This window comes from Sorex fumeus, unplaced genomic scaffold (assembly GCF_029834395.1).
Source record: "Sorex fumeus unplaced genomic scaffold, SorFum_2.1 ptg000050l, whole genome shotgun sequence".
NCBI lineage: Eukaryota > Metazoa > Chordata > Mammalia > Eulipotyphla > Soricidae > Sorex > Sorex fumeus.
In genome coordinates this window covers 17,307,806-17,321,834 of record NW_026606107.1, presented here as the reverse complement: position 1 = coordinate 17,321,834, position 14,029 = coordinate 17,307,806, and the positions used below count along the sequence as shown (strand labels likewise).

At 35.2% G+C, this 14,029-nt stretch overlaps 1 protein-coding gene and 1 non-coding gene across 2 annotated transcripts in view; both read right to left on the bottom strand.

The window, feature by feature from the left end:
* Positions 1-620: 620 nt before the first annotated feature.
* Positions 621-14,029, bottom strand: part of BRWD3 (bromodomain and WD repeat domain containing 3) — a 235,604-nt gene continuing 222,195 nt past the window's right edge. Inside the window, exons 39-41 of the mRNA XM_056124125.1 lie at positions 13,912-14,009; positions 12,760-12,912; positions 621-4,620 (exon numbers count right to left, since the gene is read on the bottom strand). Of these exons, the coding sequence (XP_055980100.1) occupies positions 3,857-4,620; positions 12,760-12,912; positions 13,912-14,009 (1,015 nt within the window). The 3' untranslated portion in view covers positions 621-3,856. The remainder of the gene's footprint in view (positions 4,621-12,759; positions 12,913-13,911; positions 14,010-14,029) is intronic.
* On the bottom strand, positions 10,085-10,186 carry LOC130032700 (U6 spliceosomal RNA). Its single transcript, XR_008793874.1, has one exon. It is a non-coding gene; the product is annotated as a U6 spliceosomal RNA (small nuclear RNA).

The window sequence follows — 14,029 nt, the reverse complement described above, 5'->3', positions numbered from 1 at the left end:
TAAAAACTTCAAAAAAACTTCATGCACCACAAAAATGCTGTGTATGGAGACTAACATTTAAGATCATGAATGTTAATGTCAAACATGCCATCCCACCCTCCTAGTGAAAACTATTAGATATTCAAATGCTGGTAATTATTTAAAAGGTTAGACACCAAAATACGCTGGAAATTATACAGAATGAAAGTCTTTTTGTGGGTATGATAATTTCAACTTTAAAGAAAAGTACCAGTTGCTATGTGTTCTTAAAAAATGCTCATGCTATATTAGCAAGTAATAAATTATTAATAAAATAAAAATGCTCAAAATATTTTAATCAAAAACTTAGATATGTGTCTCTGTAGGATATTTGGAAGTGACACTAACATCTTTTACTTTCAAATACTATTACCATCTAAATTTAATCCACAGAATCAGAACAAAAGAGATAGGTCAAACTTATTTCGAAGTACTGGGTTAGAGGCTAAACACTTTTGTGTGAAATAAAATTTAGGAATTTTACTTGGCTTCGTAAGTTAGAGGTGAAACAAAAATGGAGAATTATAACACAATCCTGATTTCTGAAAAGGGAAACAAAAAGGAACAAAAAAATTTAAAAAGAGTATGGGCTAAAGGCCACACCTACACTGTTTGGAAGGCATTATGAAATAGATGAACAAGTTCTATATATATGGGCTAAGCACTTTATAAGAGTCAAATAATTGGTAGAATGAAATATAGTTCTTTTCCATACAAAAATTTTAATGTCTGAAATAAAGTCTGTCAAATTGAAAAAAAAAACACACATACACACGTGTGTGCACACACACACAATAAATTTAATCATTAAGCTAACAGGCTAGTGAATGCTTGGAGAGCATACTATTGCTGTAAGAGACATACAGTAAGCCACAGAGGAAACACACAATTCTCTTTTCATAAACATATACAATGCTAGATGTTTAGCTGTGAATTAAAATATCATTAGCATTTTGAGAAAAATACAGGTCACTTATTAATAAACAGCGCAATATTGGGCTTATACATGTGTGTGCTCTCCTGGACATATAGAGTATTGTTTTTTTTCTTAGCAATTAATTTAAAATTTAGATTTTTCTCCAAAATTTTAGCTTACCTGCTTACCTATTACCTGCCTTGTTATGATTGAACCCAGATCTTCTTTTGGTTTAAAGGGACTCTACAAAACTAAGTGACCCTTTAGTCAATGTGATACACATTAAAACACATTGATAAGAGGCAGTGTTACCAAAAAGAGATCAAAGTACAAATTAGCTGGGAGCCTGGGAGGGAAGAGTCCAGGTACAAAAGTAAAAATATTATCTTCCAAACTTAATTTTCATACTTACTAAAATAATTTGCATGCAAACAGAAAATGATCTGTTTGTTCTGTAATAAATGATAACTATACTCATCTAACATACCCTGTTTACTAACTCTTTAAATCCTAATAACTAAACTCAACATTAAAACAAAATGCTGCTCACTAGTATTTTCACAGTATTTTACTACATATAAAATATGCTTTAAAATGCCTTCAGTCTTATTCTAATTACCTAAACCTAGAAAATCTTGACATTTGGGAAATAAATGTGGCATTTTTATTTTTCAAAATAAATTATAAATAAAGCTTGATATAAGTAAAGTCACACAAATGGCAATTCATCTACATTTCAAGATGTCAGCTTAAATACCAATAAAAGTGTTCATACTAATAAGACACACATTTTGCATATTTGGGTATATCCAAAAATATAAATAACTATGTTACTTTTATTAGGATATGCCAAGGTCTTAGTGATTCTCAGAAAGCAGAGGTATAAATTTGGTCTAAATTCCCAAGAGATGAATAACTGAAAGTATATTTTAGTAAAATCAAATAGAGAATCTCAAATACGATTTTTTTATAATTTACACTGTGGCTGAATGTGGCAGCTGAGTTACAACCAGAAATAGTTTTGACTTCCTTTTGGAAAAAAATAGACAATAAAAAATTAGCTTGAACTATTTATCTAGTAGTAGAAGTTAGTGCCATTAAAATTCACAATACTTAAAGCCTGAACATCATTTCTACAGCAAGTGAAAACTGTAAAACAGTGTTGTTAGTCTTAGAATAACCCCTAACTGAGCCAACCAAAAAAGCAAAAGATATGTGTATACTCATTTCTCTGCACTTAAGGATCTTCAGATTCAATATATGATTGAAAGCATAAAACACGTTACCTTAAAAATACTCAAGATTAGTAGGCATACATTAAGAAGTTTCATTTATCCCACAAGTCTGATCTAAGTGCAACAAATCTATTATCCACACAACAACATTAACAAAAACCAGATCAATAGTATTCCTCTCACCAAAAAAACAAATAAACAAAAAACAAAAAAACTATGTAGCTAACAAATCAGCAAATTTACAATCTCTCAAATTTAAAGAGTAAAACTGATCTTGGAACTCAAGTTCACTTATGGAACTATGTGCACTCTATTGCTGTAAACAAGACTCTAAGGGTTTTAAAGACTTTTAAAAAAATCTATAAAATAATGACTCAAAATACCAGTGTGCAGTGCAATAAGGTTCCTTTCTGAAAGATTATAACAGATGGCCCCTTTGGAATGGTATGAACAGAACCCATTATAGTTCATTCAAAATATGAGCTAGCCAAAACATTCCAACTCAAACTAGGTGCTTGGTGACACTTAAAATTCATTTGAAAGCCAGTCATTTACAGATGTTAAATATTGGTAGCGCGGATACATAAGCAGTTGCCCAGGTATACTTTAAAGAGTTTTAAGAAAAAACTAAGATAGAGCATACTATACTTATGAAAGTTCGTTAATTATGATTTTTGAGAGCACATATGGTTTATTAACAACCTCCAGCTTATAATTTAGGGGTATTCATTCCTACCAAGCTTGTTCTATTTCTCCTTAGTAATGAATAAAAGCATCTATTTTCCTTAATGTTTCCAGTAGTTATAGTTAAAAGAGGTAGCTGAGCTACTATTTAAAGAAGTATACTTTGTAGATGAGGATTTTTCAAATATTTAAGCTATTTTTTATGTTACACAAGCTCTATTAATGCAATAAAATATAAAGGAAAATGGATGCAAGAAACTTTTGCATTTGGCACCTTGTCTAAATTGTTATCTCAAGTATTCTTTTTTTTAAATAAAGTTAATGCACACATCAGAATACACTACAAATATCAGCTACATATTTACAAGGCACCAACCCTTTCTCATCCTTAATATGAGTTAAGCAAATCAATTAAAAGCATATCAAGATTTCCCCCACCCCCAAAAAAAACTGTAGTATAAATATATACTTCAGTTTAGTACAATGCATGAAAGTTTGGCCTAGGAACAATAAAATAATCCAGATCGTTCTAACAATATAGAAAGTGTAAACATTTAATAGCTGCCTTTAGGATTGGTGTATTGTGCAAAAGTTATTACTGGGTACAGGAATCAAAATGGCAAAAACAAATTATATAAAACTCTTTAAGAAGATGCTAAACTCCTATGTTATAAAAGAAAAGAGGGATATTCAATTGAGATAAAAATTTCATGCTACTCTTAAGAAGCCGGATGCTCCTTTATATAGTAAATCTGTAGTGTGTGTGTGTGTGTGTGTGTGTGTGAAGATTTTTTTCATTTAAGGCCTAATGAGTAAGGCTTATTTGAACAAATGGAAGTGTGGAGGTTTAAAGTCTTGAAACACACTTATACTGGAATTATGGAAAAGCACCAATGTGAAAGGAATCGGAAGTTCCCACACAACTTGCTTTGTAAATTTCCTGGTAAATTCCCTGCAGTAGAAGGCCATTGAATTTTTTAAATTAGTATACATTTATTAATTGTTAATAATTCCATCCCATGAGATGACTAACCCTGGCTTTTTCTGTCATTTTACGTACTCTGCCTGATCTGGATGTACCAAGATTCAGAGGATCTTCAGTGGACACGAAATTATCGTTGTCAGAATCATCATTATATAAAACAGTCCTCCTGCCTTGGTTCCTTGTTTTAATTCGAGGCAGTCTACTGAAACGTCCTGAAAATAAGGTATCAAATTCATCGTCTGCAGTACGTACACGTTTGGCTCTGGTGGCTCCTCTAGAAGAACCTCTTCCTCCTCTTCCTCTCCCTCTTCCCCTAGTGCCACCACCACCTCTTCCTCGACCCCCTCGTCCTCTGCCTCCTCTTCCTCTGCCTCCTCTACTCCATCTACCCCATCTGCCCCATCTTCCCCTTCCTCCCATGCCTCTCCTCTTCCAGTTTCTTTTTCCATTGGTATATTGTTTTCTGCGTTTTCTTTTAGGTCTGGTTTGTATGAATTTACTATAGTCGTGGTCTCCATCTACATAATCTTGATCAGTTCTTGAAGTTGATTCAGAGTCAGAATCAGAACCACAGGTACTTTCAGAACTTAAACTAGATCCTAATTCACCACTTTCTGAGGAGGATAAATGTGATTTCTCTTTTGTTTCTTTCTTCTCTTTCTCTTCTTGTCCTATGCTTTCATCTTCTTCAGAAGCAAGAAGCAGTTTTCTTTTTACTCCTGTCCGGGGCTCTCTGCCATCACCATTTGTAAGGGACTGATCCAATCCATCAAGAGAGTGATCTAAATCAAGATGAATGATTTTTAAGAGTTAAATCTTGACACTGGAAAAATAGTAATTTACGTTTAAGGGAAATAAACAGCCACCTCTCCCCCCAAAAAAATAATGTCCAAAGCAGATGGGCAAAATCATGGTGGGTATGTGAATATGAATCTTTTGGGAATGAAACTATAATTTTTGTCTGACTGGGGTGGGGAGCATGGAGACAAGCAGTGATGAGACTATGGATGGCGAAGTAGCGGGGCAGAAATTTTCAGTGCTGAACTCCAAGAAGAATTATCTGAGAATATGTACCAGAATTATTTCATTAATTCATTGAAAAGGGCCAGCCACTGTTCATGGATTGAAATATGATAAATAAACAATACAAAAGCCTCAGTATTTAACTTTATTTTAGTAGGGAAATATTGAGAGACAAATAAATTAAATTCCAGATATTATTCATGTTATAAAGAAATATAAGGGAAAACCACAAATCTATCTATCTATCTATCTATCTATCTATCTATCTATCTAATATTAGAAAGAACTCTTTGTTGAGGTGGCATTTGAGAAAATGAAGTAGCATCTGGGGAAATAAGATTGCATTAGAGGAAACAGAAACCCAGAGTAACTTGGAGTAAAAGAGAAAAATAAAAAATAAATGGCAGCCAATTATAGGGTTTTAGAGTTGGAGAATGACAGAATCTATTTTAAAATTTTAAAAGCTTTCTATGGTTGCTGTAGAGAGAACATATTACAGAAAAGGCAAGATTGGAAGTAGAGGGCATTTGTGAGTTCACAGCAATAGTTTAAGTAAGACATGATGACGGATGCACCAAGGATGATAAGTGATTAGATTCAGTTCATTTTCTTCTAGAGAGGTCACCAGAGTTAGCATTTGTTTTCCAAGTTTGAACTTCTAAGAATTCTTGACAGACTGAGTTTAAAATATTAAGCACAGAGTAAAAGTCATAGGTTTTATTGCCTGAGCAACTCAGTGGATGGTGAAGAGAGTGTTCTAAGTTGGACAACACTGAAGGAAGAATAGGTTTGGGCAGAGTGGCTTACAAAACCAAGATATCAGAGTTTCAAATATTAACAATCCAAGAAAAGGTATTTCATAAAAAAATGAGAGATTTAGATAGAGTTGAAGACATAATCTTCAAAATGATCAGTAGAGATATAACATTTAAAGCAATAAGAACTGAAATTGCTCACTGAAAACTTAAGTAAAAAGAGAGAAGGTGACAAAGGACTGAGATCTGGAACATTTGAATATTTAAAAATAATGAATACCCAGGAAAGATAATTGGGAATAAATAATTCGAGTGTTAAGAAGAAAACAGCAAGTAGATAGGTAAAATTATACACAGCAAAGTTCCGTATTGTATGGTGACCAGAATCACAAGATTAGCCTAATAATCTATATATTATGAATAAAATTATGTACATCCTCACTACGTATGATGAAGGGCTAATACCTAATGTGACTCTATTTAGAAATAGGTCCTTCAAGACAGCAAAGTAAAATGAAATCATAAGCATGTATTACTCTGAGTAGTGTCCTTATAAGAAAAGGAAGAGACACCAGAGACTTCTTTCCCTTTGGGAATACTTAGAAAAAGCCACTTGAGTCCAGAGCAAAAAGGTGGCCGCTACCACAAGCCGGGAAGCAACTTCTCTTGAAACATCAGATGGCACCTGATGTTAAACTTTGAGTCTCCCTAACTGTGAGAAAAATATGCCTGTTTTAGGCAGAAGAAAAAGTACTCAGTATTTCTAACCATCAGGGAAATACAAATCAAAATCATAACCGGCTGTCACAGTTGTGATGATTGCTATAGTCCCATGTTAATGCCATCATTATTCACAATGACCAACATAGAGAAAATATATAAATGTTTATCTATAGGTGAACGATATGGAAGATGTGTCTAAGCAGGTTGTGTGTGCGTGTATGTGTGCACCTATCTATCAAGTACACACATATTTTCCAGTCTCACAAAAGGATACCTTGTCACTTGCAACAACATGGAGTTGGAAGAATTATAGTAAACAAGATAACTAAGATGCAGAAAAAGAAATACTGTGTAATATAAATTACATGCAGGACCTCAAATAATCATACTCATAAAAGCAGATAGCAGCATTATGGTTTCCAGGGGCTAGAGAAAGGGAAGATAGAGAATGTCTATAAAGGCATAAAGATTCAATTATACAGAATGAGTAAGTTCCAGATATCAGCATAACTATAGTTAATGGTAACTATAGTTAGCAATACTATATTGTGTACTTGAAGTCCATAAAGAGGACAAATCGTAAACAAAATCTAATCATGCATATACACAGTAACTACGTGGAGGGGACAGATGCATCTATTAGTTTGGTAATTACTATGGTAATACTTTCACAGGGTAAACATATGTTGAAACATCAAGTTGTATAGTTTAAACATATAAAATTTTTATGTGCCAATGATCCCTTATTATAAAGCTGCTAAAATAGATTTTTTTTAAAGTCAGTATAATCCTACTGTGAGAGCCTGAGTTGATTATACTCTGGGCTAGAAACCAGCAATAGACATTGTAAACAGGAAATTTAAGTGGTATTGAAGAATTGTTACTTCATAAAACCTAGTTACTTTAAGGATCACGGTCACGGTCCTCCTGTTGTTCATCGATTTGCTCGAGCATGCTCAGTAACATCTCCATCATGAGACTTGTTATTACTGTGTTTGGCATATTGAATACATCACGGGGTAGCTTGCCAGGCTTTGCCGTGTGGGCGAGATACTCTCAGTAGCTTGCGGGGCTCTCTGAGAGGGGCGGAGGAATCAAACTTTGGATCGGCCACGTTGGCCACTTGCAACGCAAACGCCCTACCCGCTGTGCATTTGCTCCAGCCCACTTTAAGGATATAAAGAGAAAAAGAAAGTCAGCTAGAATACTCCAAGGTTTTAAATGGGGCAACTAGGAAGACAGTGGTTTCATAAAAACAAAACAAAAACAAAAACAACACATGCTAGTTTGAAATCATCTGGAAATCACCTTTCACTTCTTTATTTTACCTCAAGTTTCATCCATGTCACAATTTTAACTTTTTAATGGTAGCATATTATTCCAATGAATACTTACATGTACATTTGTTTGTCTAATGCCTCTAATGACAGGCAAAAACAGTCAGATCAAAGTGGATGAAAAGACTTCAATATCATACCTGAATCCATAAAGTTCACGGAGGAAAATGTAGGTAGGTCCCTCCATGACACCAAAGCAAAAGGAATCTTTAAAGATGAAACACCACTGACCAAGCAAGTGGAAATAAACATAAACAAATGGGACTACATTATGGAGCTGGAGCGATAGTACAGCAGGTAGGGCGTTTAGCTTGCACACAGCCTACCTGGGTTCTATTCCCAGCATCCCATATGATCCCCTGAGCACCGCCAGGAGTAATTCCAGAGTGCAAATCCAGGAGTAACCCCTGTGCATCGCTGGGTGTGACCCCCAAAAGCAAAAAACAAAAACTGCCACTCTCACTGTCCTCCCGTTGTTCATCAATTTGCTGGAGCAGGCCCAGTAACATTGTGAGACCTGTTACTGTGTTTGGCATATCGAATATGACACAGGGAGCTTGCCAGGCTTTGCCATGTGGGCGAGATACTCTTGGTAGCTTGCCAGGCTCTCAGAGAGGGGCAGACGAATTGAGCTCGGGTTGGCCATGTTGGCTGCATACAAGGCAACGTCCTACCTGCTGTGCTATCACTCCAGCACAGATAAAAACAAAAACAAACGGGACTATATTAAACTAAGAAGCTTCTATACTTCAAAAGAAACAGTGATCAAAATACAGACGGAGCCCAAAGAATGGAAAAAAATATTTACCCAATATTCATCAGATAAGGGGTTAATATCCAAGGTATGTAAGACATAAATACAATTATACAAGAAAAAATCCTCTAATGGGGAGAAGAAATAAATAGAAGGTTCCACAAAAAAAGAAATACAAATGGCCAAAAGGCACATGAGAAAAATGTAGAGCAGGGAGAAAACTAATCACCAGGGAGATGCAAATCAAAACAACAATGAGGTATCATCTCACACCACAGAGACTAGAACACATCAAAAAGAACAAGACAGATCAGAACTGGCACGGTATGGAGAGAAATGGACTACCTTTCATTGTTGGTGAGAATGCCGAACAGTCCAGCTTTTTTGGAAAACAATATGGGCATTTCTTAAAAAATTAGAATTTGAGCTTCCATATGACCCCGTAATGCCACATCTGGGAATATATCCCGAGGGTGCAAAAAAGCAAAGTAGAAATGACATCTGCACTTGTATGTTCATTGCAGCACTGTTCACAATAGCCAAAATATAGAAACAACCTGAATGGCTGAGAAGAGATGACTGGTTAAAGAAACTTTGGCACATCTACACAATGGAATACTATACAGCTGTTAGGAAAGATGAAGTTATGAAATTTGCTTATAAATGGGTGGACATGGAGAGTATCATGCTAAGTGAAATGAGTCAGAAATTGAAGGACTGACATAGAATGACTGCATTCATTTGTGGAATATAAAGTAACATAATATGAGACCGATACCCAAAGACAGTAGATACAAGCGCCAGGAATATTGCTCCATGGTTGGAAGCCTGCCTTATGAGCTGGGGAAGAAGGCAGCTGGAATAGAAAAGGAATCACTAATCAATGATGGTTGGAGGGATTGATGGGGATAGGAGATGTGTGCTAAAAGTAGATAAAGGACCAAATGTGATAGCCTCTCAGTATCTGCATTGCAAACCATACTGCCCAAAAGTAGAGTGAGAGTATGGGGTAAATTGTCTGCCATACAGGCAGGGTGAGGGTGGAATGGGGGAGATACTGGGGACACTGGTGGTGGAACATGTGCACTGGTGGAGGGATGGGTGTTAGATCACTGTATGACTGAAACTCAAACATGAAAGCTTTGGAAGTATTGCTCACGGTGCTTCAATAAAAAAAGGAAAGGGATTTTCATTGTTTGTGGGAATGCCGAGTGGTCCAGTCTTTTTCCTTATAAAACTAGAAATTGAGTTTCCATATGAATATATATATATATATGGAATATATCCCAAGGGTACAAAAAAGCACAGTAGAAATGACATCTTCACCTGTATGTTCAATGCAGCACTGTTTATAATAGCCAGAATCTGGAAACAACCCAAGTGGCTGAGAACATATGACTGGTTAAAGATACTTTGGTAGATCTACACAATGGAATTCTATGCAGCTGTTAGGAACAATGAAGTTATGAAACTTGCTTGTAAGTGGACGGACATGGAGAGTATCATGCTAAGTGAAATGAATCAGAAAGAGAGAGACAGACATAGAATGACTGCACTCATTTGTAGAATATAAACTATCGTAATAGGAGACCAACACCAGAGGATAGTAGAGACAAGGGCTAAGAAGATTGCTCCACTATTGCTCCAGCGCCTCAAAAATATGGAATGCTTCACAAATTTGCGTGTCATCCTTGTGCAGGGGCCATGCTAATTTTTTCCCCAAATTTTCTTTTACTGATGTATTTTGTGATAGCACAGTGGGTAGGGAATTTGCCTTGCACGCAGCCAACCTGAATTCAATTCCTCCATCCCTCTTGGAGAGCCCGGCAAGCTACTGAAAGTATCCCAACTGCTTGACAGAGCCTGGCAAGCTCCCCGTGGCGTATTCAATATGCCAAAAACAATAACAACAAGTCTCACAATGGAGACATTACTGGTGCCCACACGAGCAAATCAATAAACAAAGGGAGGACGATGCTATCCTGAAAGAATTTGTACTTAGAAAGAGGGAAATTATCTGCCATAGAGGCAGAGGGAGGGATGGGACTGGTGAGATAGAGATACTGGGGACATTAGTGATGGAAAACATACACTGGTGGAGATATTGGTGTTTGATTATTGTATGTCTGAAACTAAAACATGAATTTTTTGTAACTGTAGCTCATAGTTATTTAACAAAAAATAATAAAATTAAAAATACACTGATGAAAAAATAAATAAAACCACAAACTGCCTCCTCAAAAATAAATAAGTAAATACAAACACAGAAAAAAGAAGCATGAGACAGAAAAAAATAATAAACATTGAAAGGAAAAACTTTTTAGGAAGCACTTGGAAATGAGATTGTAGATTAAAAGAGGTGTTAGGATACATATATGAATTTAGGGAGTTACCAAAATAAAGATGATGGATATAGGCATTAGATTCCTTTATTTGTGAAAGACAAGAGGACAAAAATAGAATGAAATTGCAAATAGGAAGAAAACTGGTGCAAAGAACAGATACCAAAAAATCAACCAGAGAGATAATAGAGATTAAGTTCCCTGCCTTGAATTGGCTGAACCAGATTTGATTTTAGCACCACAAATAGCACGCTGAGCATGGAGTCAGGAGTAAGTCCTGAGCACAGTCCTGTTTTATTCAAAAATCAAAAATAAAATAAAGGTAAGGGAAACAAACGAAAGCAGAAGATTAATGAAAGGAAATAAAGGAGAAAGAGATATAGGAGTATCAGTAGTCAGGCAGTAGAATTTCTAGAGGAGGTACTTAAGAGTATGCAACCTGATAGAGCTATCAAGAAGACACACTAAAGAAAAGACATTGGTTGGTTAATGAAAAACAGCTGTTCAACAGTGTTACAAGTAAAAGTCAGATGAAAAGGAAATTTTTAAATGCAAAGAAAAATAAAGGTAGGTATGACAGTCAGTCCTTTCTTGTAAAAAAGATCATCAATAAATGAAAGGGCAAAAAGATAAGGAGATACAGTACACCAGGTAGGCTGTTTGCCATGCACAAGCCTAACCTGGGTTCTATCTCCAGCACTCATTATTTTTTTTCTGGAGTAAGCCCTGAGCATCACTGGTTGTGACCCCAAAATCAGAAAACAAATAAGGGAATGCAAGTAGTATTCAAAACACACCAGTATTAAAGAAGGGATTAAAAATACAAATTGGAGAAAAATAATGGCATTGATTATTTTAAAGCAATCAGCTCTTTAGTATTTCTTATAAAATCAAAATAAAATACAGCTGTAGGAAGTCTATTTTTAAGTTATTTGAAGCCTTATGGAAGGAATAAGCTGCTCAATCTTTCATTTTATTTATATAAAATAAAAATGTATTTTCTACTAAAGATTTTTAAAGTACATTAACTATTATGCACAGACTTCAGAGATTAATAAATGAAAACTTTTCTAAACATATTCAGAGTTTATAATGTCAGACTATGAGCAAGAAAAAAACTTATATGACAACAACAATTTCCAAATATTTATAACTAATACCTGCTGAAAAGGTAAGATATGAATACAGGATAGTAAACTGTTAGGGCAATGTTTATTTTAAAGCACTGAAAAATTTTTCCTTAAACAGAAATTATATGGAAGCTCACTGTATTAAATTGAAAAAAAAAAACAACCAAAAAGATAAACTTGTAAATGGAGAAGACTCTTTTGAGGTTTCCCGACATACCTGTGAAGATTACCCAGAAACAGGCAGAGCACACTAAAAAACATTAAGGTAGTAGGACAGTAGCACCAAAATATAGGAGTTACATTAACAAGAATAGTAAAGAGTTGTGTGTATATATATATATATATATATATATATATATATATTGAAAAAAGGTTCACTTCTTAATTCAACCCCTTAAAAAAGGTGGGTTAGCCATTAAAAATTAAAGCCATAGTTAGAATAATTTCCTTATTAATATATTTCAACATACAAAAACTCCTGAATGTGACAGTTTTTCAAAAACTTTATCTTATTAAAGTACCAAGATTTACAAAGTTATTTATAGTTGAGTTTTAGATATACAATGTTCCAGCACCGATCTCACCATTTAGTTTTCACATGCTTGGTGAAAGAGCTATATATTTGGTTTTTCCTTCCTATTCATTTTACATTTTCACAAGATTAAAACATATTGGATATAGTCTTGGAAATCTACTACAGACCTGTTCATAGTTTTACTACCTAAATAAATACATCTATTTTTAAATGACCTGTTTAAAAAATGATGGAACTAAAATTCCCTGTACACACACATATAAACATAAATATGTGTGTATATATATGTATATATATATATACATATATATATATATCCTACCTTGTTTAATTGGTGAAGTTCTATTACGAAATGATTTGGCTTTCCCTGGATCTTGGCTATTTCCATTTCGGCTATATCCACTGAAACTCGATGAAGAAAACGGGCCATCTAAATCATCATCAAGTAGATACAGTGAAAGCCCCTCAGCAGCATCTGAAAAATATATTTGAAGTTTCCAATGCAAATAAGTTTATAATGAGTTTAGAAAAGTTAAACAGATTGTTTTAAAACTAGATCTCAGTTACTTTACTCTAACATAAAAATTATCAGTTGTTTGAAGAAAAAAAAGATTATACTGAGCACAAATAGCTTATCATATCATTAAGCTTTTAAAATTAGAATGTCACAAACACTTGTGTAAGGAAACCACGTACATGCATAATTGATCCTCAGTTTTTATGCAGAAAAAAATACAAGGAGTGCAACAAGATATTGGCCCTCCCGTTGATCGTCGATTTGCTCGAGCGGGCCCAGTAACGTCTCCATTGGAGACTTTGTTGTTACTGTGTTTGGCATATCGAATACTCTCAGTAGCTTGCCGGGCTCTCCGAGAGGGGCGGAGGAATCGAACTCGGGTCGGCCATGTTGGCCGCTTGTAAGGCGAACGCCCTACCCGCTGTGTGCTATAAATCATAAAGTCAAAGAATTTTAGAACTAGGAGATTTAAAAATTTATCTAGGCTAACAACTTCATTTTCAAATTGAAGAGGAAACTGAATACTAGTCTAATGTCTTATCTAGGGCTACTGCACTGCACTGTAGCACTGTCCTCCTGTTGTTCATCGATTTGCTTGAGCTGGCACCAGCAATGTCTCCATTGTGAGACTTGTTACTGTTTTTGGCATATTGGATACGTCACAGGTAGCTTGCCAGGCTTTGCGGTGCGGGCAGAATACTCTCGGTAGCTTGCTGGGCTCTCTGAGAGGGGCGGAGGAACCAAACCCAGGTCAGCTGCGTGCAAAGCAAACACCCTACCCGCTATGCTATCACTCCGGCCTGTCTAGGGCCACATAGCTAGAAAACAAAACTAAGACAACCTTTTTAACATCTATATCCATTGTTCTTTGCACTGCAAACAATACAAGTATTTTCTAACCTTTAATAGCACTATTAGAATGAGATACAGAACATAAAAAGCAAAATGAGTATTTACCAGGAGATGAGAAAGGAGAGCTAGTCCTGGCACAAGATACTGAGGTATTCTGGTCATTTTTAGGTTGCAACTTCATTTGCTTCTGTTTCCCTTTTGGACTATAAGTAAAAATATTCCA